This window comes from Talaromyces proteolyticus (assembly GCF_021365285.1).
Source record: "Talaromyces proteolyticus strain PMI_201 chromosome Unknown BGW36scaffold_2, whole genome shotgun sequence".
In the NCBI taxonomy this organism is placed as follows: domain Eukaryota; kingdom Fungi; phylum Ascomycota; class Eurotiomycetes; order Eurotiales; family Trichocomaceae; genus Talaromyces; species Talaromyces proteolyticus.
In genome coordinates this window covers 3,324,915-3,350,148 of record NW_025764278.1, presented here as the reverse complement: position 1 = coordinate 3,350,148, position 25,234 = coordinate 3,324,915, and the positions used below count along the sequence as shown (strand labels likewise).

Sequence of the window (25,234 nt, the reverse complement as noted above, 5' to 3'; positions counted from 1 at the left end):
TTTTTAATATATATTAGTTATTTATAGATTAACTTAATTCTCTTTTTATAATGCGCTCTTTAGGCTACACCATAGCACAGTATAGATATTACACTTAGACTCTGAGACTCTACAGGCTAAGACCCAACTCTGCATAGCAGCGATAGTAGGGAAGCTAGCTAGAACAGGTCAATGAGAACTACTACTACTACTACTATAATTAATAATAATTATAAAGAATTAAAATTAATTCTAAATTTATTAATATTATTAATAGAAATCTATTAATATTTAAATATTTAGATAAAATTAAATTCAAAATTCAAATTACACTAAATCTAAATAGATTTTAAAAAACGATATAATTCTAGATTTAATGAATTAAATCACTTCGGTTCACTGTATATAGAATCAGAACCGGACCATTTAGGTTTCAGTTCGGGTTTGGTTCGGTCCGAACCGAACCAAATGACAGCCTAGGCATAACCCTGCATAGTAGCAATAGTATAGAAGCCAGCTACATCAGGTCAATGAAATCTACTACTACTACTAATAGATTCATCAAATTGATTATCATTCTTGCTATGTGATCTATGTCAACCATCATGTCATCAACCTTCAGCCTCCCAAAGGCCCCTATACCTCTAACTCGTTACATTTTTCATTTCATTGTCATGCGCTATTTTTGCTTTCGACACTTCATCTATCAATGGCACGTTATTCAGTGCCTGTTTTGCTGCAGAATCACCTGCTATAGCTTTGCTCGATCCAAATCCAGAACCCAAGTACTGGTTTTCCCATCCCCAGCCTGTTAGATATACCCCGATGTAGAAAGTCTCCCTTCCCTTTGCTTGAGCAGGGGGGCGCTCATCGACATACTTCAACTTAATCCCTTTCCCCATGATCTTCTTTGCCAAAAGCTCCTTATACTTCAGTGATGCTTCCATGGGTTCGATATTCGTCAGCTTCGGTAGCCAGAGTTGCCAGAGCCACTTCTCAACAATTTCATAACCGTTTTCTGAATCTGACAATATAACAGCTGCAATATATGCTTCAAAAACATCAGCCTTGATTTTCAACCATCGTTTTGTCTGGCTCTTATGCTCTGGCACGACAGAGACTTTCTTATCCAGACCATATCTAGTAGCGTATTCGGCAAGTGTCTCGTTCTTGACTATTTCTTCACGAATCTGACAGATACGCCCAGCAGGTATGCCGGGAAATCGTTGCCAAATGCACTTGGTTGCAATCACCTCTATGTAAGCATCACCGAGAACCTCAAGCCTATCATAACTGGTTTCCGCAGGCTGTCCGACGCCATTGTTGACAAATACTCCTGGGTGTATGAATACAGCTTGTTCTAATGATGCATCTGAAATGCGAGGAAGCTCGGGAAAATATACATCTGTCGTTGTGGGATCAATAGATGCAGAGGGGCTGTTTGCTGTCAGATTTTCTTTCAAAGCGTCTTGAAGTTGAGCCGCAATAGATAAAATACTGGAATGCTCAGGACGGCCTTGCAGGACCCCTGGGTGTCTGATGAATTCACCAAGGGTCTTTTTCAACTGCTGGATAACTGTACTGCCGCCTTTTTTCGAGAAGGGTTCTTGATTTGGGACCAAATCAGACTTGTGAATACTATTACTCTAAGGTGAAGGATTAAGCCTCGAGCAATCTACTGTGATTTCTTTCAAACTCTGCTTACCTTGGCCCTCTTGCCAGATTTTGATGGTTCAGCACAGGAATCCGTGGGCTGGAATCTCCTTTTGTTAGACATCATAAAAAAATAATAGTAATGTATTTCATGGGAATTGCCGAAAGATAATTTATTACTTCCTCATCGGACCTATCACGTGATCTGCGGGTTTAGCTTCAACTTTCCAATGCTCCGCATCTTATACCTTCGCTTGCCCGTTCGTCATCATAGCTTCAATTCCAATTTCGACACGTTTTCATTGGCGAATAAATTTTCTGAATTACATTACAGAAACTTTGGCACGTCAATATGGTTCCACCGCCTAGCCGCATTCTAGATCTGGTCAAAGTAACAACATACACTATGCAATTGCAATTTCAAGTTTATCACTAAAAAATTGTTAGGTCAAATGTCGAATTTTCGCCACGACCTTTAACCCTCAACGACTGCGATTGGGAAACAAAATCTTACGGCAGCGTCTAAGAGGACCTGCTCTGGCTTCATGGTATCCACGCAAAAGTGTTTCATTTCGCGACCTGCAAGATATATACAAGCCATTGGACCTCACAACATTTGACGAAGGCCAAGACGACAGAGAAGAAGCCATTCAAATGTATTATCACTCAGAATAGCTGCTGCATGATGCGAAGCTAACAAGCGACAGTGCGAAGCTACGAGGTAAAGGGAGGCCCAAGAAGAAAAGAACCGCTGCAGGTAATATGCCCTAAAACTTCTCATTTGAAGGGGACCCTAGTTAACCTATGCTCTATTGGTAGAATCGCGCAACCAGAAGAAGAAGAAATAGTTGGCCTTGTCTCAGGTTCCTGCGTACTGAATTTCTTATTGTCAGCGAAAGTGTAACAAATTAAATTATTTGAATTGCATCAACGGCGCCTGTGGAATGTTCTGTTTAGCTACTTATGAATTTTACATATCGTTTCTGTACTTTTACTTTCCCCTACGATACAATGTATGTGATACTCGAGTGCCAGCATAAACTTTTGAGCCTTGGACATTTTCCTTTAAGTGCACGCCAATTCATTGTAGACATATTAGGCTCTATGTCTGTTTTACATGCTTCAGCCGCCGTTAGAATTGATAACCTGTTGCAGTAGTCGTTTATAAACTTCAGTCGCTCTTTGTAGCCTTTTTTGGAGGCATCATCACGTGACATAGTCTAATATTCGGCACGGCTGTCCATTTACTTCCTTCGCAATCAATAGCTCTGCAAAACATCGCATATCCTATCTTTTACTTTATCTCCATCCTATACTACCGACATTGTTTCTTATCCGTCGGTAATTAATAATTGATAATACCTGCTATGCCGACACAAGCAAATAAACCAAGTAAAAATCAGCTTCGAAGGGCTCGAAAAAAGGCAAAAAAAGATGCGGTAAGCTCTCCTATCGTCTTTTACAAAGATCATTCCGACTGACGTGTGCCTTTTGGTTCTGGTAGGTTCCACAGGCTGAACTGGAGCCACATAATATCTCGGATAAAAGCGATATCCAGGTGGTCAACCGCACCTCCAAGTCACTTGCTCTAAATGAAGATACTCCTCTCTTTACCAATATAAACCCGGAAGATCCATTATGGGGTATGTACAAGAACATTGTAGATCGATTCGAGGCTGGAAATGAAGAGGCTAGAACTGAGCCCGAAAAGCCTCAGATTTACTTCGACGATGATGACGAGATCCCGGATGAAGAAGAAGAAAGTGAGCCCAGGATGTCCAAAAAGAAACGAAAGGAGATGACAAAGCTTTCTGTCGCTGAATTGAAGGCACTTGTTCAAAAACCGGATCTTGTTGAATGGACAGATACTTCTGCCTCAGACCCTCGATTACTTGTTCATATCAAAGCACACCGGAATGTTGTTCCTGTACCAACTCATTGGTCTTTGAAAAGAGAATACCTGTCATCCAAGCGAGGTATCGAAAAGGCTGCTTTCTCATTGCCAAAGTTCATACAAGAGACTGGCATTTCTGAAATGCGTGATGCGGCCCTGGAAAAGCAAGAACAATCGACTTTGAAGCAAAAGCAGCGAGAACGTGTACAACCGAAAATGGGCCGCCTAGATATCGACTATCAAAAGCTCTACGAAGCATTTTTCCGGTTCCAAACTAAACCGGAATTGACAAGATACGGTGAAGTTTACTACGAGGGCAAAGAGTATGAAACAAACCTTCGCCACCTACGCCCAGGTGAGCTCAGTGACGAATTGAAGGAGGCTCTCAATATTCCGCCTGGAGCTCCTCCCCCGTGGCTGATCAATCAACAAAGATACGGACCGCCACCCTCTTATCCTGCGCTCAAAATCCCTGGTTTGAATGCCCCTCCTCCGCCAGGTGCAATGTGGGGATATCACCCTGGCGGCTACGGCAAGCCTCCTGTCGACGAGCATAATAGACCCTTGTATGGTGGCGACATATTTGGTGTTCTCCAAACTCAGCAAGCTGCTCAGCAAGGCGAACCCATTGAAAAAGACTTATGGGGCGAATTGCAACCGCCTGAAGAGGAAAGCGAGGAAGAAAGCGAAGAGGAAGAGGATGAGGAAGTTGAAGATGAGGAGATGGGTGAAGGGCTACAAACACCAAGCGGTTTAGAGACGCCCAGTGGAATAGTTTCAGCCGTACCGTCAGAGTTTGCAACATCTGAAAACGTGAGCGGTGAATTCGACGTTCGGAAACATCACAGGGGGACGGAAACGGAGGATTCCATACAACCGAAGGCTGCATATCGCGTCATTCCCGAGCAATCGTCCCGCGTCCACGGGTTCTTTGGTGGTGATAGGACGTACGATCTTAAAACGCCTGAAGCATCTATCCCGGTGCTCGGTAGAGAAGATGAAAATCGCAAAAGGAAAGCAGTAGGTGACGTTGATGTGTCTATGGACCCGGAGATGTTACGAAGCAAGGAACACCTGCAAAGTCTATACAATGAGGAGAAACAGCACGAACATTCCCATTGGAACTTCCAAGAAGACCTTAGCGATATGATTGCGGACGCAAGCCGTAAGCAACTACGCGACAGAGAGGAGAGGCGTGGAAAGCGTGGATAGGCCAGTCGAAATAAGCGGTTAGATCATTATGCCAAAATACGATACCTAAAATACGATGCCTCGTTGTAAAAACCATGAATTGTGAAACCCCTAGAAGAGCTTAGCTATTCTCATGCATAATGGAAAACACTACTCGTTAGATGAAGCGTGGTAGCGTGGTGGTCATAGATTAATGTAGAGAGAGATATTCTAGGTTTCGTTTTTTAGCATCTTCCAACGGCAGCGGACTAACCGAAATTATACTAGTGTGAAGTAGATTTATCTATCCGTATCACTCCCGTCCGCGATGTTACAAACTTGGCTCTAAGAAATATTGACTTAACGACATTTGACACAGCTAGCTTCCACAAGTCTGGTTGCCTCCTCTATACTTCCACGGGTTATACTGGTTTACATTGTCTGAAATACTGGTCAGTCCGGCAACTTTGAACATCTGGTATTTGTGGACTGGCCAAATGGACCGCGATCGCGGAAGAAGGTTAGACTCGGAATTTGAATTTATCCACCTATTTTCAATCACTAAGAAGTATCTAGTATGAGATTTGATGACCGAAGAGGTGGTGAGAGTTATCGCCCTTCAGGGAGAATCTCTCGTTCGCGCTCTCGGAGTCGAAGACGACGCCCTATTTCTCGCTCTCGCTCTCGAAATCGATCACCACCACGTTTAGCCGCTGACACATGGGTACCGCAGAGCAGCCGCCATTCAAATAGATTTCGCAGCCGATCCCCTGCCAATTTGCGCCGTTCTCGCAGCCCTCCATATCGCCCGCGTCAACGTCCACGTTCTCCTTTGGGACACAGGTCGCCACGGCATGAGCGCCCCAGATCACCCTTCGTATCATCATGGCGCTCGCGATCGCCTCCTGACTATCACTCTTCACGATTTGGTACTGATGCCTCCCGAACCTCTTACATACCAAGATCACCGAGACGAGATCAACCTTCACCACCTGGTAGATATCGCGATTTTCCATCGCCTTCCAGGTCGACAACAAACAGAGAAAGACATCCATATCGCCAATCTGGGGGTCGCTCCAGAAGCCCGTATCGCAGGGATAAATCCTCTAGAAATGACGATCAAAAGAGAAGAACACGTTCTCCAGCTAAATTAGGCTCATCCGACCATCTTTCTGCGCACAATTCTGCATCGACTTCAAGAAGATCATCCCCACCTGCTACTTTTGAGCGTCCGAGCGTAACACCTCTAGGACCAAGGAGTCGGTCTCCAGTGTCGTCATCGCAACTTGAATCTAAGCCAGTCGCAAAAGCTCAAGCGTCTTCTATCACCAGTGCATCTTCTCCACACCAAAGCCACGATAATGTGGTCCATTCATATTCCGACTACACCTCAAGTGATCGACAATTAGAAAGATCGGACAAAATTGCCTCCAACCCTGTCTATAGAGATCGCGCTGAGCCATCACCACGTCTCAGCACGTCTATTGCGACCCTAGATCGTCAAGATCGTGCCAAGGATTCCAATTTATCTGATTTCCAGGGCTCTCAACAAGAAGCAACCCCCCCTGCAGCTCCTGACATATCTACATCAGTACAAAATCGTGCATCTAATACATCTTTGCTTTCGGCCCCAACTAGACCTCGAGGAGCTGCAAGTTTTCATAATCGTGAACCCGCTTGGTCAGGACGACGCATTCCCCCTACACAACAGGCTCCGCCTACTGGACCTCGGAACAGATATCCCCCCAACCAGCCAAGTAATGATCTACCACGCGGTCCCAGCTATCGGTATAGCAATGGGCCACCTCCTACGCATCCACGTAGCTCAAGGACGAATTATTTGGCCGCATTACCACCGATTGTGCCTGGGGGTAAACTTCTCCCATCTGCCATCGATTTTATGATTGAAAAAAGACTCTTGCATCTTGAGTCTGACGAGGCTAAATTGGCAGACCAGGTAATGGAGAAACAGAGCTTGAAGAGACTAGGACTAAGGGACTGGGAACGACTGGAAGGAGAAAGTGCCCTCAACGCTCTCAAAAGTGAACTCGCGGAGACGCATCTTCAGCGCATGAGCGAAGGAGAAGGACTCGGAGGCACCACCGCGTTTTAAACAATAAGCTCTAAAGTGATTCGGTTGTATAGCATAGTCAAGTGATTCGAGTATTCGTTTCCTTCCCAAGTCCAGAGTACATTAGCAACCAGGAAATTGCATTTTGTATTGTGCTGTATATGCTGTATATGCTGTGTGGTGTCTACAGCGGTGGGGTTGGACAATACCATTGGCGGGCCCCCCGGTCCCACTAGTACCTTTACAGCAGGAGCGGGGACGATTAATATCCTGCGCGTTTGGACACATGTTCCTTCCGCTTATACTTAATCCCTTCTTCCCTGACGACGCCCAGTCCATTCTTTTCAACGACTTTTCAAGGCAGCCTTTAATCGATCGACGAAGCTCCTCTTTTCGTTGCCGGGCAATCCAGCCGCCTCGTATCTACTTTCTGAGAATTATACGCGCCAGAAACTGCTTCAATTGCTTACAAAATGAATATCTTCAGACTTTTAGGTACACAACAACTCCTAAAGCTGGCTGTATAAATTACTCGAGCTAACTGGCGCACGATTTAGCCGATTTTTCCCATTTGATATCCATCCTAATCCTCCTACAGAAAATGAAGTCATCGAACGTCAGTTTAATCCCAATGATGCTAATTGATATTTGACCCGTTTCTAATTCATCTAGAGCTGCGCTGGACTTTCTTTCAAGTCACAAGTTCTGTATTTGATTGTGTTTATAACGCGCTATCTGGGTGTGTTTATTTTCTCCCAACTCCCCCAAGGAATCGGAATGCTGATTTAAAAAAATAGATCTCTTGTGGACCTTCACGGATTCTTTGTATAATACGGTTTTTAAAATTCTCTTCCTCGCTTCCTCGGCCTATACGATTTACCTCATGCTCAACGACTACAAGCCGACGCACGACCCGAACACCGATACATTCAAGGTTCAGTATCTCCTCGGTTTTAGTGCCTTATTAGCAGTATTGTTCCCACATGACTATAGTGCTTCAGAAGTGAGCATGAATCCCGACCTTATCTTTACCGTTTTGGAACAATCTGTTGAAACTAATTATTGAAATATTAGATTCTATGGACATTTTCTATCTGGCTTGAGTCCGTTGCAATTCTGCCTCAGCTATTCATGTTACAGCGAACTGGTGAGGCAGACACTATTACGACACACTACCTCTTCGCTTTGGGTCTTTATCGAGCGCTATATATTCCAAACTGGATTTATCGCTATTTTGCTGAAGGTTTCTTCCGTGCTATTCCAGTTTTAGCCGGAATCATTCAGACCGTCCTCTATTCCGACTTCTTCTATATTTATTACACCAAGTAAGTATTATTTCCGATGAGCACACCCATTCACACCGCTTACATGTATACCCTAGGATTATGAAGGGGAAGCGCTTTTCTCTTCCCGTATGATTTTCCACCATTGTATCAATGACAAAAAGCCATCTCTTCATTCTAGATGTATTGCTAGAAAACTACCTTTATTTACGGAATTAGATTATCCTAGGGGGGCTCATATTTGAAATATGCTCTTCCAGTACACTTTTAATAATTAAATTACATTTGAATGTCTCTTCATGTATGATTTGTAGTTATATATTGCTGATGACAGCCACCATTGTGTACTCCGCGATATGTTGACCAAAGACAGATGGACTCTCGAAGGCCCAGCTAATGTTACGTATGAGTTCCCGGCCTTTGGCTATACTGAATATAAATCAAAATTTTGGTTTAAGAGATCAACACCAGAACTAAATTGATCTTTCTCTGGTGTCTAAAAATGCCCGGTTTCAGTGGAGTATACATCCACTTTCATAATACCAAAAAACCACGCATTTTATAGGCATTCATTCACCTTCGGAGGACAAAAGTAGCACAACCAATTCCACCATATTATCACTGTACACAAAATTTAATCATCAATACATTGAAAACAGTGTAATTGGCTGAAAGAGTTCAATATCCATGATATCGCGTATTCGCGTGAGGCGCTAAAAACCCTGATCCACCATACTGACTTAGACTAGTGTTATGAGAAGCCTCTACTAGCTGGCTAGGTGCATCACTTTGTAAGCTGGGTGGTTTGATGGAACTTGTCGATCTCCCACTGCCATCCATATGGAATTGTGAAGAAGAACTGTCAGGCCAGCCTACATTATGGTGGTAATCATGATTGGTCGGAGAAAAGTTCATTGGTGGATGAGAGCTATCCGAAAGGCTGTATGTTGATTTTCGTCGATATCCAGTGTACAAGGGATGTGGATGTACTCTTGTAAGCTCTAGATGGGGCGAGTTCCTTCTTGAGTCTGGAGGTGTAAAATGCGATGCTCCACGACGGCCAAGACATGTAGGGCATATCTTCACGAAGCGAGATATGAGTTCTTTGGGCACCCTTGTATCATATAATGCTATTAGGACCTGTTTATAGAAAGGGACAAAGAATAAACTAAAAAAAAGGGGCCTTTCAAATTCTCAGGCTGTTAAGAATCGATGTTTCTTACCAGGAATACTTCTCGCGCACACGAGCCGATGTTTTGTCACGACCTCCATGTTGACAATCTTGATGGGCGCGAGTTAGAATCTTGAATAGCTTTTCTCGAATAGCTACCGGCTTTCCCTCATGGCATATCAAATGGTTGCCCTAAAGAGGCAGTTATTAGGGATTCAGGAATTGTGCTTTACGCAGATACACGACTTACACTTGCTGCACTTCTATCCGGGACAAGTTTGAACATTTTCTTCACCCAAAATCTGTACCCAGGAATTAGTATCTTTAGCAAAGAAAATCTGCCCTATGACGGATACGGCAACTTGGTTTGGTTGTTTAGGGTTTATATCACACCTGAATTGGGCAGATTCTACAGCTGTGTCTTTTGGATCCGCCAGGACCGTTCGGATATTGCGAGCTCTCCGGGCATTGATCAACGCTTTGTCTTGCTTTTTTGAGGACAAATCATTCACGTAACTAGCTAGTGAGCTTGAAACTTGCATCAACTGGTGTATGGAGATTCATTACCTTTTCATTAGTCGGTCGAACTCGTCAACGTTCGGAAAACCATCTAGCGGGGGTTTAACAGGCTCTGACAACATAGTTGCTTCGTTTATCGACTCCTGGCTTTCAAGACCGCTCTCAGCCATGTCAGCCATGGAAATGAGACGATCTGTATTCAAATATCTGTGTCGGTAGGCTGGCGAATGTGACGGTTCATGCCGGGAAGAGGAAAGTCCATTTAGACCCGGATGCACTTCGGCACCTTGGAACCCAATGGGGGTGTGTGGACCATAGTAAGGTGGCAAAGGTGATGAATAGGAGCTGAAAGGCTGGAGAATGTTGTAGGAGCTGGTTGTATGGTAGGAAAGTTCAGCGTTTGCTGGGCTTTCACAATAAGCAGCCATTGGTGTGGGTTCGTTTGAGTAAGTATAGTTCTCCTCTGAAGATCTCCTATATGCACTCATTGCGAGAAATAACATATATAGGGTATAGAAGGATAAAAGTAAGCCTAATTCATTAAGTGATGATAATGATTGTGATAACAATTCGATACAGCTTGAGAAAGCAGTGAATATAATTCACCACCTTTGAAAGAATGAGGGTCAATTCAAGGTCTTCAGTGTTTGTAAGAACAGGATTTGGGATAACCAAGGGAGCAGTGGATAGTAAGACGAGGTTTCCCTTGTGATTATATACCCCTTTGGCAGAACGATGCAAGAGCGAGCGATACCATTTACAAAGGCTAATTAATGAAAGCCCGATGATACCACTTGCTCCGGGTTGCCAGTAAGGCTGGCTACATGCAGGTGGATCTGACGTTGACTCGGAGAAGAAAGATGGATGACATGTTAAATAAGTCGGTGAGAGCCAAAGATGATTGGCATGATGAGCCGCTGTTGGAGAACGAGTCGAGAGCACCGAGACAGGGGAGGACAGGGCAGGGTATGAGGCAGGGAAGGTGGGATGAAATAGGGTACAAACATGGGGGTGAAGTGACCCTGGTCAACGAAAGCAGCAAGCTTCTCATGCAAGTTCTAGAGGAGTGTTGCTGTCAGGTACAACACAAGTCGCTTGGCCGACCTTGTCCTGTCCTGTCACATCTCTCTTTGACGCTAGGCTTGCAAGCATGATGAGATGCAGACTGCAATCAACCTCAGATACGTACATCTCCCTGCTGGTGGACACCCGAGAAAGCGTGAAGAAGATGGATGGCATGGTATGTGTTGCAGTACAAATTGCTGTACAAATTGCTGCACAAATTGCTGCCTGGCATGTCGCAGGCATCTCTAAGGCGAAAATCGCCAGCAGCGAACATGGGGAGCAGGCCTGTCCCATTAGTCCACGACCATTCCACATCGCCAGCCAGACAGGCTGGCGGGTGCCGTGGCATCAGGGAGAGAGATGCATTTAGAATGGTGCTCGAGACGCCACGTTAGTTGTCTCGCCCCTCCTCATCACGGCGTCTTCATTCGCTGTGCAGCCCACGCGTCTTGCCAGGCTTGAGGCCCGAAGCTCTTGATCGGCAGGGCAGCTTTCGCCGCCATTGATTAATTAGTTTTTCGGGCGCCAAAAAGAGGCGTGAAGAAAGCATTGCTTTTTCGTGACATTGCATCGACAGACAGGCAGAGATTGCAGCGGCTATGCTGCGGGCCAGTCAGTTAGTTTGGCTGTCAGAGCAGGACGTGCCACCCGCCAGGCGCCGGATCGCAAGGAAATCGGAGCGCCGATAGGATAGGCTGTCTGCATCAAACGCGTATCGTGTATGGAGCATGGAGCATGGAGCATGAAGCATGGGGCAAGGAGAATGTAATGTATGGTGTCGGGAGTGATGTTTTCCCACGTCAGGAGCGCCTTCCCTCTGGGGAACTGCTGTTCCTCTTCGCTTTTCCCTTCCAGCGCAGCAACAGGGTTTGTCTACTGTCTACTGTCCACTGTCCAACTATCGTTCCACGGCTCCGACTCGTTCGTGCGACGAGGTCAGGCCAGCCCATTGATGCCGGCCATGCTTGTGCACTCCTGTGCCGGTTTCAACTTGCAAACCATCGTCGATGACTGACGGCTCGTTCTTGGGAAGGCCACGCCGGCAGAACTCGAAAACCGGCGATGCTATTGGCAGCAGGCATCGTTGTCCTATTATTCCTCGAGTCTCGTCGGACACTTCTCTTTCCTTCTTCTCCGCTACGTCATTTGTTTGCTTCCCTGAGGCACTACAGCCGCGATTAGGGCTAGAACCTATCCCCATATCTGTCTACCTGCCTTTTCTCGTCCAGATAGGCTCTCTCTCTCAACATGAAGTTAGGTGGACCTTTCTGTTGTCATACTTGTAAAATATAGGCTGTCATATTACATACGTGCTGTTGCAATATGCAGCGCAGATTAATGGTGAAACTGGCAACGCCAGCACTCCCATACCTCTCACTAATGTTTGTCTTACTCGAAACTCGACAGGCTCAGCCTTGTCTGCAAGACGGATAATGCGGTGGATGCTCGTAGTTCCCGTTGATCCGAATGGCCAGCGCTCATTAAATTCGAGGGGATTATTGCGCTCGACGGACCATCTCTGTTCATCCCCGGCTCAATATTGTTTAAGATCTATAGGTGATCGCTCGAGGGATATGCAATAATATAAGGAAAAGAAAAGAAAGTCCATATCACCTTGTGATATCCCGACCACCACTTCGTCTTGCATACATGTTTGACGCATTGTGGTCTTCTCAAGGGTCGACACCAAGGAGACTCCTGGACAACATCAATTGATCTATTAGGCCAGGCTCCTATCCAGCACCAGTACAATCGACCTAGAAAAAACGGCCAACGGCCTGCAAAGAGCGCACCGCATCAACATAGCTCAGCGTCATATGGCCAACGTTTGCGTAAAAAATGACACCTTATAAAAGCTAAATCGGTCATGTAATGGCTATACAATTCTTCTCAGGCATATGGGGGATTCCATTTTGGAATATGTGTCAATCAGAAGTCTCACGGGTGATAATCTATATATAGACAAATAAAGGACGAAAATGTCAGTATCAATATACTTCTTCCAGAGAAATCCGATCTTCGATCCATATAGAATAACATTACCATCTTCACCGACGGTTCGAGTAGAGATTGCACAAGCGAATCCACAGTGAAAGTCTCAAAGACCAATCTAGCCCTTCTTATCAAGGCAAACAGTGTATAGTAAACTTCGGCATTTCTTTTTCGGACGTGGAGGAATTAAGATGCATGGTCGGACACATCGGTTCCCCATCCTATTGGCTTGCTAGAGAATCCCTGCATTATTCTGTTTATAGTGATGCTGAAGAACAATGAAGATAGCTCTAGGCTTGTTGCTAGTATGGTGGGAAAAAAAGAAATCCACTAAAATATCGCTTTTACTAGGAGTTTGTCTCATACGAAAAACCACGCCAAAAAGGGACCCATATAGGTCAATTGCATTTCACAGTGCTAGAAGTCAAAAAATCACAAATGCCATTCAAAATGTATGTTACAAGGCGCGGACTCAAGAAGTCAAAACATTAAAAAGCAGTAATAACAAGGCTAGCAGGGTCAAATATTCCGCCCAAAACGTTCACTTTTACCCGTAATGCATGGCAGTTCATTAGTTCATGCAAGCATGAAGTCCCTAGAGGTTCCATTTCGTCATCAAGGTCATAACAGTCGTATACATGTCGGACTCGTCCCTCTTCAATTCTTCAATGCATCTGGTCCTATCCAAGGGGGTCAATTTTGGTAGGTGCTGTGGGAACTAAATCTCGAATAGCCCACCGCCACCCATCTCCGAAACGTTGTCGCTCCGAGCTGACCCATTTAGTAACTTTCCGTTTCCATCTATCTTCTTCCGCTCTCTGTCGTTTGACAAACTCAGGTCCAACATCGAATTCCTCCGTTATTGGCCATTCCTCTCCGGAATCGCCACCACTTTGCTCATCCGAGCCATCCATTTCAAAAGCATCACTAGATAAGACCCTCTTATGCTGTGTATCAGGCTTTTCTTGAAGGTCATCGAGACCCGCGAAGACATCTTCAGATTCATCGCTAACTACTGGCCCACCGTCTGGATCTGACAGTGTAGATGCAACTTTCTGCCAGCACATTCGCTGTGGATCAAATACCATGTTACCAACTACCTGTGCATCCTTGGTTGCGCCTATGCTGGTAATCAGGGCTGGTGCCGCCTTTGGAGTTTTAGGTCTGTTGATAATGTCAAACTCTGCCACTGTATTCTCGTTTCCTTCCCACCGATATGTAGCAGGATTGTATTGCATTCCATTAATTTCTATGGAGCGTTAGTATCTTTCATAACTCAGCAATTCGTTGATCAATAAGACACTTACGCCTACTCCCACTCACACCAGATCCCATTGGTCGAATCAACTGTGGCCTCGAGGTCGGTGTCCTGGATAATTTGCCCTTTTTGCTCCGCAAAGTTAACATGGTTTCGCCTTCTTGAAGGGTTGGTCCCTTCCAATTAGTACTAAGAGGTGTAAGAGCCATGCTTCCTCGGTCTCGAGATGGAACAGAAAGAGAGGCTATCCTCTGCTCACGCGCATTTCTGGAGGCGTTGGTGTCTCTGGCGAACCGAGGAGTAAATGAACTTGGTCGAGAAGAGTTGAGGATGTTGACGGGGGTTTCGGTTCGTGATAGTAGCGGGGAGGGTGTTTGGGCTAAACGGCTTCGTATAGATCTCGGTGCCCCATGGCCTACCGGAGACTTAACAAAACGACTCTCTGCAACAGCTGACGTGGGTAGATCATCAAATGATTCTAGTTCCGTGCCGTCTCCGTAATTTCGTCGATGTGCGGGTCGAGTTACCGTACGTTTGGCAGTGACATTGGTGTACTCGGTGATTGAATCCCTATGTTGAGCGTTGGGGGTCTCCGATCGCTGAAGATGACCAAATCGAGTTGCTGATTTCTGCCCAACTGTAGAGCCTGTATAATCATCCGAATCGGAACGGCGAAGATAGCGAGAATATTTGACGCTTGCGTGGTGTGACTGGCTTGTTGAAGCACCAGCAGGAAGGAACGGCACTTGCCCTCGACGATTTGGTAGCCTAGAATCGGTTGTAGATCGGTCCACTGGTGTTTTGGGACGAAGTGAGATTACACCGTCTTGACGAGACGATGGCCGTTGAAAAGGCGTTATTGGATTTGATTGCTCGTTTGGACGGATAGAGGATATCGATCGTTTGGCTTTTAAAAGCTGGGAACTGGTTGTCGTATCGTTCCGGGGTGCTTCTGTCGATATTCTGGAACCGAGGGATCTGCGAGGTCTGGAAGGGGTGGATGGCGGTGAGGTGTGAGAATTGTGGATGCTCGGTACAGATGATCGGGTTGCGTGGCCAGCAAGGCGAGATTGTGGTCTCCGAAACTTCGTAATTGGAGCTCCACTTTCAGATACTGGTTCAAGGTTTGAGTGGGATCGATCATGACCAGATAACCGTGGTATCCGGGTTACTGAAGACGGGGTCTTGTTCGTAAATGTGATTGTTTTTTCGGATCGACTAGGAGTTTCTGGCCGAGCAATTTTACGTTTCACATTCCGATTGACGCTCTGCTTCATAGATGCGAAAACATTGCCGTCACCGATATCCAAGTTATCAAAGAAACTTTTGTGATCATTGGATTCCTTTGAGACGGGTTGAGACTTTGGACTAATATCGGGTGTCGTCAAAACTTCTTGTCGTTTCTTCAAGGCCTCTCCAAAATCCAGGGGACCGTCGGGTAAGACTAGACCATCAAGACCATCGTCCTCACTTTCTGCGGTGAGACAGCTGGAAATACTTGGACTGAAGGCCGAAATAGAAGAGCTATGAGTGGAACGGCCATCTCGCCGTGTTCCACCGAAACGCACACCTATGCTCCCTTCTGCCCAGTCAATATCCCAGCCATCGTCATTCATTTCTGGTGTAGTTATGGCGATGTCCTTTGGTGCAGAAAGCTTCAAAATCGAGTTTTCAGCGGATAGTTCGAAGTCTTTTTCGAAATCTTCTGCGTCTTGATTTGTGTCCATTATATTGTTGTCGCCTGTACGTGTAGTAATTTGTACTTCATGTAGATGAGACTTTGCAATCTTGATTGTGGGTACATCTTGTACCTCGCCGTTTTGATCTGTCTCCTCATATGTCTTTCGAGTTTCGACCGACTCCTCTGTCCGGGAAACAATTTCAGGTTCGCGGAAAGAATCTGAATTGAGAGAGCGGTGGGGTTTAGCCGGACTAGTCATTGAAGGGGTGTTGTTTATATGTTGCAGAGTTTCTGGAAATAGCTCTTGCGCCTGTGATTTAAGTGACAGTTCTGCATTGGCCGGGAATTCCAAGTCTTCCGACCAGTCATCAATTGTGGTTTTTCTGATATGTTTAGATTGGAGTTTCTTGATGGCGCCACCCATGAGCGCAGATTTGGAAATACCGCCAGGAATAGGTATACCGGCATTGCGAGCCGAAGCAATAGCATCTTCAGTAGCAGTCTCGTCATTATCGCGGAGAAGCACCTGCCAGTCTTCATCCCCAACATTTGAATCAGCATCAGAGCGGACGGAGAGGCGTGATGAAACTGAATCGCGATGGCCCGAGCGGAGCACGGAGCCAGTAACAGAGGTCGTTGTAGAAACAGGTTGAAAATGAATATCATCGAGACATTGTAGGTCTCCATCTTCATCCCACGATTCAACAGGTGCTGCTTCGCTTTGCAACAGGTGAAGCGTGTCCGCCTGCATCCTGAAAGGTCGATGTAGAAGGTCACTTGTATTTGTGGTTGCCGCACTCCTGACTGGCAAATGCTGTGGAACAAATATCTCTCTAAGTGTTTAGGTCGGTGATGGCTAATTTCCTGGCGTGAGTGGATTCATGGGGACAAGTAGCCCATCTCTACCAGCGGGTAATAAGATAAAACGATCAAGACGGGGGCGTGTCAGGTTTAAAAGTGAGACGCAGGAGCCGAACGTTTAATGGGAGCAGTGTTGGCGAAGAATGCTCCAGTGTCGCCCTCGAATGCTAGACTTTGAAATAGCCAATTTTCGGGGAAGGCGTGTGGACTGAATGTGACTGCTTGCGCCGTTGGTAGGCGCATATCATGTCGTGTGCGTGTGCTGCGAGAAGGTTGTTGGGGTCCCCTCAGTGTCGTGAAGTGGCTGGGGAAGATAATGTTATCTGAAGGAAGGAATGCCAAGTCGCGGCAGCGTATGGCAGTTACGCGCCGTAATAAAACAGCCGGTATTCGTATTACCGGTCATGCAAATCGTTGCTGCTTTTTCTAAATAATATTTAGAAAAAAAATCAATATTATGTCCAAGTAACTATGAACTGGTTACTCGATAGATGCGCCATGCAACTGCTGGTCGATGGCCATGCCCATTCCTAGTCACTCCCCATGAACCGTCGTTTGGCAATAGATAGTGCACCACGCCGGTCCTGGTTATATCGACAAATAGGTCGATATTTACAATCATGGCCAGCAGAATGTGTAATTTGAAACAGAGTGGGATTGTTATTGTCACTCTATGTAGCGTCGTATGAGTATGCGTTGATGTATTTGTACACCCGAGGCTGAAATTGAATAGGCTGCCGTGTGTCTTAAATCAGGTTATGGTTCCACTCAAGAAAGTATACTCCTCACCTCGCCTTAGGCAGCCAGCCCTATGTCTCAATTCTCATACAAAGCCCGGGTTTTTAGAAATTTATGTTAAATCAACAAAGAACAACCATGGCAGCCGAAACAGATTGGGTAATCCGCATTCCAAGGTCCGATGAAGCGAATGCATTCGCACTCATATACGTAGCTTCTGCTGGGAAGGAACCTTTAGATCTGAAGCTTGTCGCAACAGAAGGCGAAAACCCTTATGTAGTCTCATGTAAGTGTCGTTCAAACAATTCCCTGTTTCTCTACGCTAACTTTATCTCCAGTGAAACAATCTCGCCTCAAGGATGTTCGCTCGAAGACCTTTCCAGGGAATGATGAGGAGCTAGAGAACATTCTCGCCTCTGTATTTAAACGTGGATTGCCATCGTCCGATACAAGAACTGGTGCTAGTAATGACTCTGAAATTGAATTAAGTGCTTCTATTCGGCAGTCGAATGATGAGGGAAGTCAGTTAGTGATTGCTATTCGCAAGCGAATCGACACTATTACAGTATCTAACCCCCATCTGAATTTCTTGACATATCACTCAATATGGTTTAGCAACGAGTTGCGTCCATTACTCTACAACAAGATGATGATCAGACAATTGAGCTCTTCGAATGGACTGGTCTCATGACTACGAAAGCGGACTCCCTGCTGCGACAAATATCAACTTTAACACATCGACTTCAGGAGGCTGAGGAGTCCATCAAAAGCTTGAATTCAACAATTAGTGATCTTGTCAGTAGCAAGAAAGACCATGAAACTATGTTGATAAGGAACTTTGTTCAAATTCTCAATGAGAAAAAGTTCAAGATCCGTAATCAGCAACGACTGCTGGCGGCTGCTAAGATTGACCCCGACAAAAGTATGTCTATTCAAGGTTGGTGCCTCTGGCGTCATCTATTCTAACTATACGGCTATAGTTTCTCATTTACAGTCGGCGGTCAAGCAACATGACGTTCAGATAAGTCGACGCGGAAAGAGGAAAGCCGTTGGCCGGGATGAATCATCAGATTCAGATGGATTTGAGCTCATGGATGTCGATCAGGCACAAGCTGTCAATGACGAAAGAAGCATTGATGAACTTTCAGACAGTGGAGAAACACCCCAGCCACTAGAGGAAGAGACTGAATCAGAGGCTGAAGCAGAGGCTGAAGAAACACTATCAACAACCTCTGAAGACAGGCCCTCTCTGCCACAAGGTAACAAAACGAGTCGCTCACATTTGGCAGAGTCAGCGGAACCTCCTCCTAGGAGAGACCTACCATTTTCTCGAAAGGCTACCAGTAAAGCGGTGGTATCATTCAAAGGTGATGATGACATGGACGAAGGAGCGACAGGGGGAGAAACAGATGACGACGAGTTGTGAAATTCAAGAAATATAAGCAATTTTAAGAATGATCATTTCGAATTATTACTCCAATCTAGCCCCTATTGGGATTTAATGTTTGTATTCGATTTATATACAAGTCTATCCCCCACTACTTTTGATGAGGTGCGATCGGCGACCTAGGAGTCCTTTTCGCTAGAGAAGGAGCAAGAATTGGCAGGGACAACGGTTTCGTAAGAGAGAAACTTGGAGTTAAGACAACATGAGGAACAACATAGTCAACTGTAAGTTTACAAAAGGGATAAAAACGCCAACCTCAAAAAAGACGAAAGTCAATGTTTCTAAGCCTATCAGGCGAAAGCTGCCTGTGGAGATAGTTCGCCAGCAGCCATGAAATTCGTCTCGGGGTTACCGGTAGCCTTGGCAGCAGAGCATCGCGCCATCGTAGAGGAACTGAGAAAGAGGGCGAGGTTAGCAACTGATAATGTATATCGATGTAAAAGAGAACGTCATACCTTCGCGATATGGAATCCGTGAAGTAGAAGTCTTCAATAGGCTTCTTGAAAGGCGCACCGGTGGGTTTGTTGCCCTTGTTCTGGTCTACCAACTGGATCTTGCTCAGGCCCTTAACAGAAGTAGACTCAATAACATCATATCTGCGAAGTGCAGGGCTGATCTCTTCCATGCGGTCGCGTAGAGCTTCGATGTCATCATATGGCAATGGCACGCTTAAAAATTCACTTGCAGCCCGAATAATCTTCCAGTCATCACGGGCAGCTCCTGGTATAGATGCAGCAGCGCGTGTCACCTGAACACGTCCCTCAGTGTTGACATAAGTTCCTGACTTTTCAGTGTAGGCAGCTCCGGGGAGGACGACATCCGCAAACTGTGCTCCTCGGTCTCCATGGTGGCCCTGGTAAACAACGAAGGCATCCTTTGGTATGTCACTTGCACTGATCTCATCAGCACCCAGGAGCCACACAAGTTTCGGCGTGGCATTCGAAACCTCCGGAGAAGGGCTTGCAAAGCCAACCTCGTACGCTCCGGCACGGGAGGCAGCCCTTTGGAGGACGTTGTAGCCTTGCCACTCTTCGGTGATGAAGTTAGAGGCATTTTTTTCAACAAATTGACCAACAGCTTCAAACACGGATTTGGCATCTGGATGTTCGGCAATGGCACTTCCAACGATGATCATAGGGCGCTTAGCGGATGCAAGCTTTTTGCCAAAGTCACCAGCTAAGACATTCTTGAGGCTATTGAAATCGTTTCCTAGATGTGCAAATTCGAAGGTGCTCTCGAAAGACTCTCCGACAAGACCAATCTCAAGGTCGGAGCGAAGCCACCGTTTCCTGATACGAGCATTCAACACTGCAGCCTCGTGACGAGGGTTTGTTCCAACGAGAAGTATGGCGTCAGCTTCCTCGACTCCTGCAATATTCGAGTTGAAGAGATAGTTTGACCGCACATCAACACCATGAGCGATTGGTGAGCCTCCCCCAGGTTGATCAAGGGTGAGGTTGTCAGAACCGAGCTTGTTGGCCAAGTCCTTCATTGCCACAAGGGATTCTGTTTCAATCAAATGACCAGCAACAGCCTTGAATTCATTAGCTTTGGGGCTTAGCTTGGCATGTGCAGAGGCAACTTCAGTTAGGGCCTGCTCCCAAGTTGCGGGTGTGAATTTCCCATCACGGCGGATCAGGGGGGTAGTCAGCCTCTGTGTCCTCAAACCATCACAGGCAAACCGAGTCTTATCATTGATCCACTCCTCATTGACGTCGTCGTTGAGTCTCGGGAGAATGCGCATGACTTCCATACCTCGAGCGTCCACACGAATATTTGAACCGAGAGCATCGAGAACATCAATGGATTCGGTGTGTTTCAATTCCCAAGGACGAGCCCGGAAAGCGTATGGTTTCGATGTAAGTGCACCGACAGGGCATAGATCGATGACATTGGCAGAAAGCTCAGAGCTGATATTCTGTTCCAAGTATGTACCAATCTGCATGTCATTACCTCTTCCGGTAGTACCTAATTCCGGGGCTCCAGCGATATCGTTCATGAAACGAACGCAACGAGTGCAGTGAATGCAACGGTTCATGGATGTCTTAATCAGTGGGCCAATGTTCTTGTCTTCGACGGCACGCTTTCCACCAGTCTCGTGGAATCGGCCACGATCAGCGCCATAACGCATCGATTGATCTTGCAAGTCACATTCACCACCTTGGTCGCAGATAGGACAATCGAGGGGATGGTTTGCGAGAAGAAATTCCATCACACCTTCTCTAGCTTTGTGTGTTAATGGCGAGTTCGTCTTGACGACCATGCCTGGCTGGACGGGCCACGCGCATGATGCAACTGGTTTAGGAGCCTTTTCTACTTCGACCAAGCACATACGGCCTATTCTCTCTCTATTAGCAAGTTTCTCCCCCGTTAGAGTTGATGGCATATGCTCACAATTTCCTGCAATTGAGAGTTTCCTGGGATAGCAAAGTTAGTACGCACATACCGGAGAATCTCAAGGCAGCTTACTCATGGTAGCAATATCTATAGCCATGTTAGCACATATTCAACTGTAGCCAGTGGATCGTTTTCTTACCTTGGAATGGTCACACCCGCCTTCTCGCAAGCTTGAATGAGAGCCGAACCAGCTATGTCATGTCAGCTACGGCAGCAAATACTGCTTAGTCAAGAGCTCGTTTACCTTCAATTGAGACCTTCTTGCCATCTAGAACATCGTGTTTAGCCATGAATCCTTATCATATTTGTGAGATAGCACGATGCTCACCAATCGTTAACTCGACTTCCGCACCACGCCGCGTTGTCGTCGAAAAGGCCCGGCAAGACCTAGCACTGGCGATGTGTTTCGATCGTGCGGCCGCACGAAGAAATTGCGGCCGCATTGTGTCTGGAAGCCGACCGAGTAAACGAAGGAGACAAACAGAGGATAGCTCTGCAGCCAATTGACGAATGCACAAGGAGACACCGAGGGCAGGAGTCGTGCTGCTGAGAAAGAGAGAGGGACGCTCTGAGGGTGACGGTTGACGGTTGACCTGGGAAGGGAAAGACCTCTGCCAAGCCTCGTCTCAAATCAGCGAGTCCCGATTGGCCACCTGCCCGGAACCGGGTTTCTCCGACCCGCGGGTAATTTTGTACTTTTTGTGCGGGCGTCAACTTGTGTTTTTTTCCTTCTTTTCCTAACTACTCATTACCATGGATATGATTATTGTAGGCGGTAGGAAGCGCTTTCGCAAGAAGGATCGACTCATGTCTGCCTCCTCTACTCCATTATCCAAGAGCAATCCATAAGCGCCGAGCTGGAGCGATTGAGGGCGTTCTACGTCTAATGACAATTCTGTTCCTTACCGACGGTAGCGACATTCTGCGTCCGTTGTTCTCGAATGACTAGAACGACGATAAACGAGGACGAAAGCTTTGAAAGCTGTTATTATCTGTAATCGCATAATGCCAATTCAATACCCTAATATCTACAATTGAAGATGTCTAAATCTAAGGCGGATTCGATAGCTTTAACTAGGCTGCAGTTGAGGCCGGTATATATATATCCGACTATGCTATATGGTATCAGCGGCATGGTTTTTGCTGATCTCATTCACCAGGAGATAAATCTTGACAGTAGTTGTAGTTGTCCTAAATTATAGAATCGGTGTATTTGTTGACGGACCAGCTCGAGAGTCCAGTTGAGCCCCAAAGTCTCCATGAACACAGCAAACACAAGCACGGCCTAATTGATAAATGTTAGCCGTTCTCCAAAAGCTCCTATATTTAATAAAATTTATGTATTATACGTCCATAATAAAAACCATCAAGTGATGTCATTGTCTTGGCAAGATGTGTCCAGACTCCAGCGAATCGGATAGCATTATTAATGGACTCGAGAGAACGATTTATCCAACCATCACTGAACCCATTTCCTTCATCCAACGGTAGATGACTGAATATCCAATTCTCAGGCCGGCGTGACTGATTCCTGCTGAGGTTTCCTATTTTACTTGATATGCTATGGTCTCCATCGCCCAAGTCGTATATGTTTCGTCCTAGTTCAATCCGTTGCCAGCGAATGATGCAAAGCCGCATCCATCAGATGGCATCACATATCACCAGTGAAGGCGCCAAGCCTGCGTCGGGGTTTACAATAGCTTCTATTCCAAAGCTAAGCACATTTACATCTAAACTTCCTCCTGATCCTGCATTTGAGACTCCCGCTTCATCACACAATGCGCCGCGAGAATCACTGGGACCGCGCCTTGTAAAGGGGGCTATGTACACTTATGTGCGTCCCGAACCTAGCGAAGAGCCAGAGCTTCTGAGTGTCAGTCCGAAAGCGATGGAAGATCTCGGACTTCAGACCGGAGAAGAGAAATCAGCCGATTTTCGCGGCCTGGTAGCAGGGAACAAGATATTCTGGAGCGAGGAAGAGGGAGGCGTTTATCCATGGGCACAATGCTATGGAGGTATGCTAGTTGTATTCAGCGATAATTCCTAAAAACTGATTTTATCAAGGGTGGCAGTTGTCAGTTCAACCGCAAGTGGTTTCAATGTGTTAGCTAATAATGTGTAGCGGTTCTTGGGCAGGACAGCTCGGAGATGGAGTGTGTCTTCCTCCCATAGCCTCTCGTCCAGATTGTTAACTTCATTCACAGCGCGCTATCAGTCTCTTTGAGTTGATAAATCCAGCCACAGGCATTCGCTATGAACTGCAACTTAAAGGCGCCGGACGAACTCCTTACTCTCGGTTTGCGGATGGCAAAGCTGTTCTACGATCAAGCATTCGTGAATATGTGGTGTCTGAAGGTGTGTTTGATAGATCGTTACTTCTTTTTCATTGATTCTGACTGCACATAGCTTTAAATGCTCTCGGAATACCAACCACAAGAGCACTCTCGCTCACGTTACTCCCCCATTCCAAGGTCCTTCGAGAAAGAACCGAACCTGGAGCTATAGTTGCAAGATTTGCCGAAAGTTGGCTTAGAATCGGATCGTTCGACATCTTACACTCCCGTAACGATCGAAACTTGATTAGAAAATTGGCAACTTTTGTTGCTGAAGACGTCTTTCCCGGATGGGAATCCCTCCCCTCGGTGGTCCGCTTGCCAAAGGATGGTGGCTCTACCGACGATGTCAACAACCCGGCGCGAGGAGTGAAGTTTTCTGAGATCCAAGGTGAAGCTGGACAAGAAGAAAATCGGTTCACCAGACTTTATAGAGAAATCGTTCGTAGGAATGCGAAGACGGTTGCTGCCTGGCAAGCCTACGGTTTTATGAATGGTGTTCTCAACACTGACAATACTTCTATATATGGCCTATCTTTGGATTACGGCCCGTTCGCCTTCATGGACAACTTCGATCCCTCGTACACCCCAAACCATGATGATCATTTTCTGAGATATTCGTATAAGAACCAGGCTTCCATTATCTGGTGGAATCTCGTACGATTGGGCGAATCATTTGGCGAGCTCATCGGTGCAGCGGACAAGGTAGACGACGAAACATTTATTGAGAAAGGGGTTACCGAAGAATTTGGAAAGGTACTCGTCGAGCGAGCGGAGACGCTCATCGGCCGTGTTGGCGAAGAGTACAAAGCTGTTTTTTTCAACGAATATAAGCGGCTAATGGGTCAAAGACTAGGCCTATTGACATCAAAAGAGTCTGACTTTGAAAAGCTGTTCTCCGATTTGCTCGACACAATGGAGAATCTGGAACTTGATTATAATCGCTTCTTCAGGAGACTGTCGGAAATCGAAATCGAAACAATTGAAACAGAAGAGCAAAGACTGGATGTTGCTCGTACTTTCTTCCACCACGAAGGAGTCAGCGGCATCGGCAATACAGAAGAAAGTGCTAAGAAACGTATTGCGGAATGGATCGTGGCCTGGAGATCTAGAATCCTTGAAGATTGGGAGGGTAAGAGTCATGAAAACCGGCAGAGCATGATGAAGGCAGTGAACCCAAAGGTAAGTGACACCACAGCCATCGCCTACCTTCTTAACAAGCAACCTGACTAAAAAACATCTAGTTCCTTCCACGATCGTGGATTCTAGACGAAATTATTGAACGGATGGAAAAAAAAGGGGATCGGGAGATCCTCGATCGAGTCATGACTATGGCCCTCGACCCGTTCAAGGACAACTGGGGCTTGGATAGAGAAGAAGAGGAACGATTTTGCGGAGATGTGCCGCGATATAAACGGGCAATGATGTGCAGCTGCAGTTCTTAATTTACGCGACTTTGCACTTGTTTAGACAGCGTTGATAATAAATGGGGTGTATATTTCGACCTGCGAGGACTTTTCGACTGAACTCTATTGAAAAGACATTTGTAGGTGAACATAATCAACGGCACACTTTTAGGTTAGATAGAATTTTGCGATTCTTGAAGACTACTTGCGCTCTCTTCATTTTGGTTTGGAAGAATTGCATGAAAAGGAGCTTCTTCATTAGGTATGGATATATCAAGTAGTTCTTTTCTTCAAACCGAAGAATTCGTATGATCAC

At 45.9% G+C, this 25,234-nt stretch overlaps 11 protein-coding genes across 11 annotated transcripts; 6 read left to right on the top strand and 5 right to left on the bottom strand.

The window, feature by feature from the left end:
• Positions 1–504: 504 nt before the first annotated feature.
• Positions 505–1,766, bottom strand: BGW36DRAFT_371042 (ribonuclease III domain-containing protein). Its single transcript, XM_046215316.1, has 2 exons — positions 1,685–1,766; positions 505–1,625 (listed from the first exon to the last, which is right to left on the bottom strand). Exons 1-2 carry the CDS (start codon positions 1,757–1,759, stop codon positions 624–626), a joined length of 1,077 nt encoding a protein of 358 aa, XP_046077307.1. The 5' UTR covers positions 1,760–1,766; the 3' UTR covers positions 505–623.
• Positions 1,767–1,829: 63 nt separating this feature from the next.
• BGW36DRAFT_371041 (mitochondrial ribosomal subunit S27-domain-containing protein) lies at positions 1,830–2,784 on the top strand. The gene is made up of 4 exons (XM_046215315.1): positions 1,830–2,023; positions 2,080–2,288; positions 2,340–2,389; positions 2,452–2,784. Exons 1-4 carry the CDS (start codon positions 1,985–1,987, stop codon positions 2,478–2,480), a joined length of 327 nt encoding a protein of 108 aa, XP_046077306.1. The 5' UTR covers positions 1,830–1,984; the 3' UTR covers positions 2,481–2,784.
• A 114-nt stretch (positions 2,785–2,898) lies between these two features.
• Positions 2,899–4,895, top strand: BGW36DRAFT_313982 (splicing factor 3b, subunit 2, 145kD). Its single transcript, XM_046212528.1, has 2 exons — positions 2,899–3,071; positions 3,137–4,895. The coding sequence occupies exons 1-2, from the start codon at positions 3,000–3,002 to the stop codon at positions 4,736–4,738; spliced, it is 1,674 nt and encodes a 557-aa protein (XP_046077305.1). The 5' UTR covers positions 2,899–2,999; the 3' UTR covers positions 4,739–4,895.
• A 148-nt stretch (positions 4,896–5,043) lies between these two features.
• On the top strand, positions 5,044–7,277 carry BGW36DRAFT_100723 (uncharacterized protein). Its single transcript, XM_046209156.1, has 2 exons — positions 5,044–5,216; positions 5,273–7,277. Exons 1-2 carry the CDS (start codon positions 5,194–5,196, stop codon positions 6,807–6,809), a joined length of 1,560 nt encoding a protein of 519 aa, XP_046077304.1. The 5' UTR covers positions 5,044–5,193; the 3' UTR covers positions 6,810–7,277.
• Positions 7,026–8,344, top strand: BGW36DRAFT_100714 (putative er lumen protein retaining receptor). Its single transcript, XM_046209155.1, has 6 exons — positions 7,026–7,262; positions 7,325–7,383; positions 7,440–7,506; positions 7,565–7,770; positions 7,842–8,092; positions 8,149–8,344. Exons 1-6 carry the CDS (start codon positions 7,241–7,243, stop codon positions 8,183–8,185), a joined length of 642 nt encoding a protein of 213 aa, XP_046077303.1. The 5' UTR covers positions 7,026–7,240; the 3' UTR covers positions 8,186–8,344.
• Positions 8,345–8,484: 140 nt separating this feature from the next.
• On the bottom strand, positions 8,485–10,670 carry BGW36DRAFT_371033 (uncharacterized protein). The gene is made up of 5 exons (XM_046215314.1): positions 9,789–10,670; positions 9,615–9,737; positions 9,472–9,523; positions 9,274–9,413; positions 8,485–9,164 (listed from the first exon to the last, which is right to left on the bottom strand). Exons 1-5 carry the CDS (start codon positions 10,241–10,243, stop codon positions 8,729–8,731), a joined length of 1,206 nt encoding a protein of 401 aa, XP_046077302.1. The 5' UTR covers positions 10,244–10,670; the 3' UTR covers positions 8,485–8,728.
• On the bottom strand, positions 10,671–12,946 carry BGW36DRAFT_371031 (uncharacterized protein). The gene has a single exon (XM_046215313.1). It carries the CDS (start codon positions 11,118–11,120, stop codon positions 10,788–10,790), a length of 333 nt encoding a protein of 110 aa, XP_046077301.1. The 5' UTR covers positions 11,121–12,946; the 3' UTR covers positions 10,671–10,787.
• Positions 12,947–13,156: 210 nt separating this feature from the next.
• BGW36DRAFT_335627 (putative cytokinesis regulator) lies at positions 13,157–16,893 on the bottom strand. The gene is made up of 2 exons (XM_046212944.1): positions 14,105–16,893; positions 13,157–14,046 (listed from the first exon to the last, which is right to left on the bottom strand). Exons 1-2 carry the CDS (start codon positions 16,485–16,487, stop codon positions 13,478–13,480), a joined length of 2,952 nt encoding a protein of 983 aa, XP_046077300.1. The 5' UTR covers positions 16,488–16,893; the 3' UTR covers positions 13,157–13,477.
• A 474-nt stretch (positions 16,894–17,367) lies between these two features.
• On the top strand, positions 17,368–18,827 carry BGW36DRAFT_371028 (uncharacterized protein). Its single transcript, XM_046215312.1, has 4 exons — positions 17,368–17,621; positions 17,674–17,900; positions 17,951–18,257; positions 18,316–18,827. The coding sequence occupies exons 1-4, from the start codon at positions 17,450–17,452 to the stop codon at positions 18,759–18,761; spliced, it is 1,152 nt and encodes a 383-aa protein (XP_046077299.1). The 5' UTR covers positions 17,368–17,449; the 3' UTR covers positions 18,762–18,827.
• Positions 18,782–21,759, bottom strand: BGW36DRAFT_371026 (putative NADH-ubiquinone oxidoreductase, subunit G). Its single transcript, XM_046215311.1, has 7 exons — positions 21,508–21,759; positions 21,424–21,447; positions 21,319–21,370; positions 21,252–21,266; positions 21,177–21,199; positions 19,238–21,119; positions 18,782–19,175 (listed from the first exon to the last, which is right to left on the bottom strand). The coding sequence occupies exons 1-7, from the start codon at positions 21,620–21,622 to the stop codon at positions 19,073–19,075; spliced, it is 2,214 nt and encodes a 737-aa protein (XP_046077298.1). The 5' UTR covers positions 21,623–21,759; the 3' UTR covers positions 18,782–19,072.
• A 1,008-nt stretch (positions 21,760–22,767) lies between these two features.
• Positions 22,768–24,957, top strand: BGW36DRAFT_287962 (YdiU domain protein; the record flags this gene model as incomplete). The annotated part of the gene is made up of 5 exons (XM_046210541.1): positions 22,768–23,205; positions 23,288–23,332; positions 23,384–23,534; positions 23,586–24,694; positions 24,757–24,957. 5 exons carry the CDS (start codon positions 22,768–22,770, stop codon positions 24,955–24,957), a joined length of 1,944 nt encoding a protein of 647 aa, XP_046077297.1.
• Between the last annotated feature and the right edge of the window lie 277 nt (positions 24,958–25,234).

Bases quoted from the DNA above. Each gene is read 5' to 3' on its own strand.
- BGW36DRAFT_371033 (XM_046215314.1), bottom strand. From the start codon at position 10,243: ATGTTATTTCTCGCAATGAGTGCATATAGGAGATCTTCAGAGGAGAAC. The intron at 9,738-9,788 runs GTAATGAATCTC...CTCACTAGCTAG, and splicing joins TTCGACCGACTAATGAAAAG to TTACGTGAATGATTTGTCCT. The intron at 9,414-9,471 runs GTAAGTCGTGTA...CTGCCTCTTTAG, and splicing joins CGGATAGAAGTGCAGCAAGT to GGCAACCATTTGATATGCCA.
- BGW36DRAFT_335627 (XM_046212944.1), bottom strand. From the start codon at position 16,487: ATGCAGGCGGACACGCTTCACCTGTTGCAAAGCGAAGCAGCACCTGTT. The intron at 14,047-14,104 runs GTAAGTGTCTTA...AACGCTCCATAG, and splicing joins TGGTGTGAGTGGGAGTAGGC to AAATTAATGGAATGCAATAC.
- BGW36DRAFT_100723 (XM_046209156.1), top strand. From the start codon at position 5,194: ATGGACCGCGATCGCGGAAGAAG. The intron at 5,217-5,272 runs GTTAGACTCGGA...AGAAGTATCTAG, and splicing joins GACCGCGATCGCGGAAGAAG to TATGAGATTTGATGACCGAA.
- BGW36DRAFT_371026 (XM_046215311.1), bottom strand. From the start codon at position 21,622: ATGCGGCCGCAATTTCTTCGTGCGGCCGCACGATCGAAACACATCGCC. The intron at 21,448-21,507 runs GTGAGCATCGTG...ACGATGTTCTAG, and splicing joins GGAAGTCGAGTTAACGATTG to ATGGCAAGAAGGTCTCAATT. The intron at 19,176-19,237 runs GTATGACGTTCT...CCTCTTTCTCAG, and splicing joins ACGGATTCCATATCGCGAAG to TTCCTCTACGATGGCGCGAT.
- BGW36DRAFT_100714 (XM_046209155.1), top strand. From the start codon at position 7,241: ATGAATATCTTCAGACTTTTAG. The intron at 7,263-7,324 runs GTACACAACAAC...CGCACGATTTAG, and splicing joins GAATATCTTCAGACTTTTAG to CCGATTTTTCCCATTTGATA. The intron at 7,507-7,564 runs GTGTGTTTATTT...TTAAAAAAATAG, and splicing joins GTTTATAACGCGCTATCTGG to ATCTCTTGTGGACCTTCACG.
- BGW36DRAFT_313982 (XM_046212528.1), top strand. From the start codon at position 3,000: ATGCCGACACAAGCAAATAAACCAAGTAAAAATCAGCTTCGAAGGGCT. The intron at 3,072-3,136 runs GTAAGCTCTCCT...TGGTTCTGGTAG, and splicing joins AAAAGGCAAAAAAAGATGCG to GTTCCACAGGCTGAACTGGA.
- BGW36DRAFT_371042 (XM_046215316.1), bottom strand. From the start codon at position 1,759: ATGATGTCTAACAAAAGGAGATTCCAGCCCACGGATTCCTGTGCTGAA. The intron at 1,626-1,684 runs GTAAGCAGAGTT...CCTTCACCTTAG, and splicing joins AATCTGGCAAGAGGGCCAAG to AGTAATAGTATTCACAAGTC.
- BGW36DRAFT_371031 (XM_046215313.1), bottom strand. From the start codon at position 11,120: ATGTGGAATGGTCGTGGACTAATGGGACAGGCCTGCTCCCCATGTTCG.
- BGW36DRAFT_371041 (XM_046215315.1), top strand. From the start codon at position 1,985: ATGGTTCCACCGCCTAGCCGCATTCTAGATCTGGTCAAA. The intron at 2,024-2,079 runs GTAACAACATAC...AAAAATTGTTAG, and splicing joins GCATTCTAGATCTGGTCAAA to GTCAAATGTCGAATTTTCGC. The intron at 2,390-2,451 runs GTAATATGCCCT...CTCTATTGGTAG, and splicing joins GAAGAAAAGAACCGCTGCAG to AATCGCGCAACCAGAAGAAG.
- BGW36DRAFT_371028 (XM_046215312.1), top strand. From the start codon at position 17,450: ATGTTAAATCAACAAAGAACAACCATGGCAGCCGAAACAGATTGGGTA. The intron at 17,622-17,673 runs GTAAGTGTCGTT...CTTTATCTCCAG, and splicing joins AAACCCTTATGTAGTCTCAT to TGAAACAATCTCGCCTCAAG. The intron at 17,901-17,950 runs GTATCTAACCCC...AATATGGTTTAG, and splicing joins AGCGAATCGACACTATTACA to CAACGAGTTGCGTCCATTAC.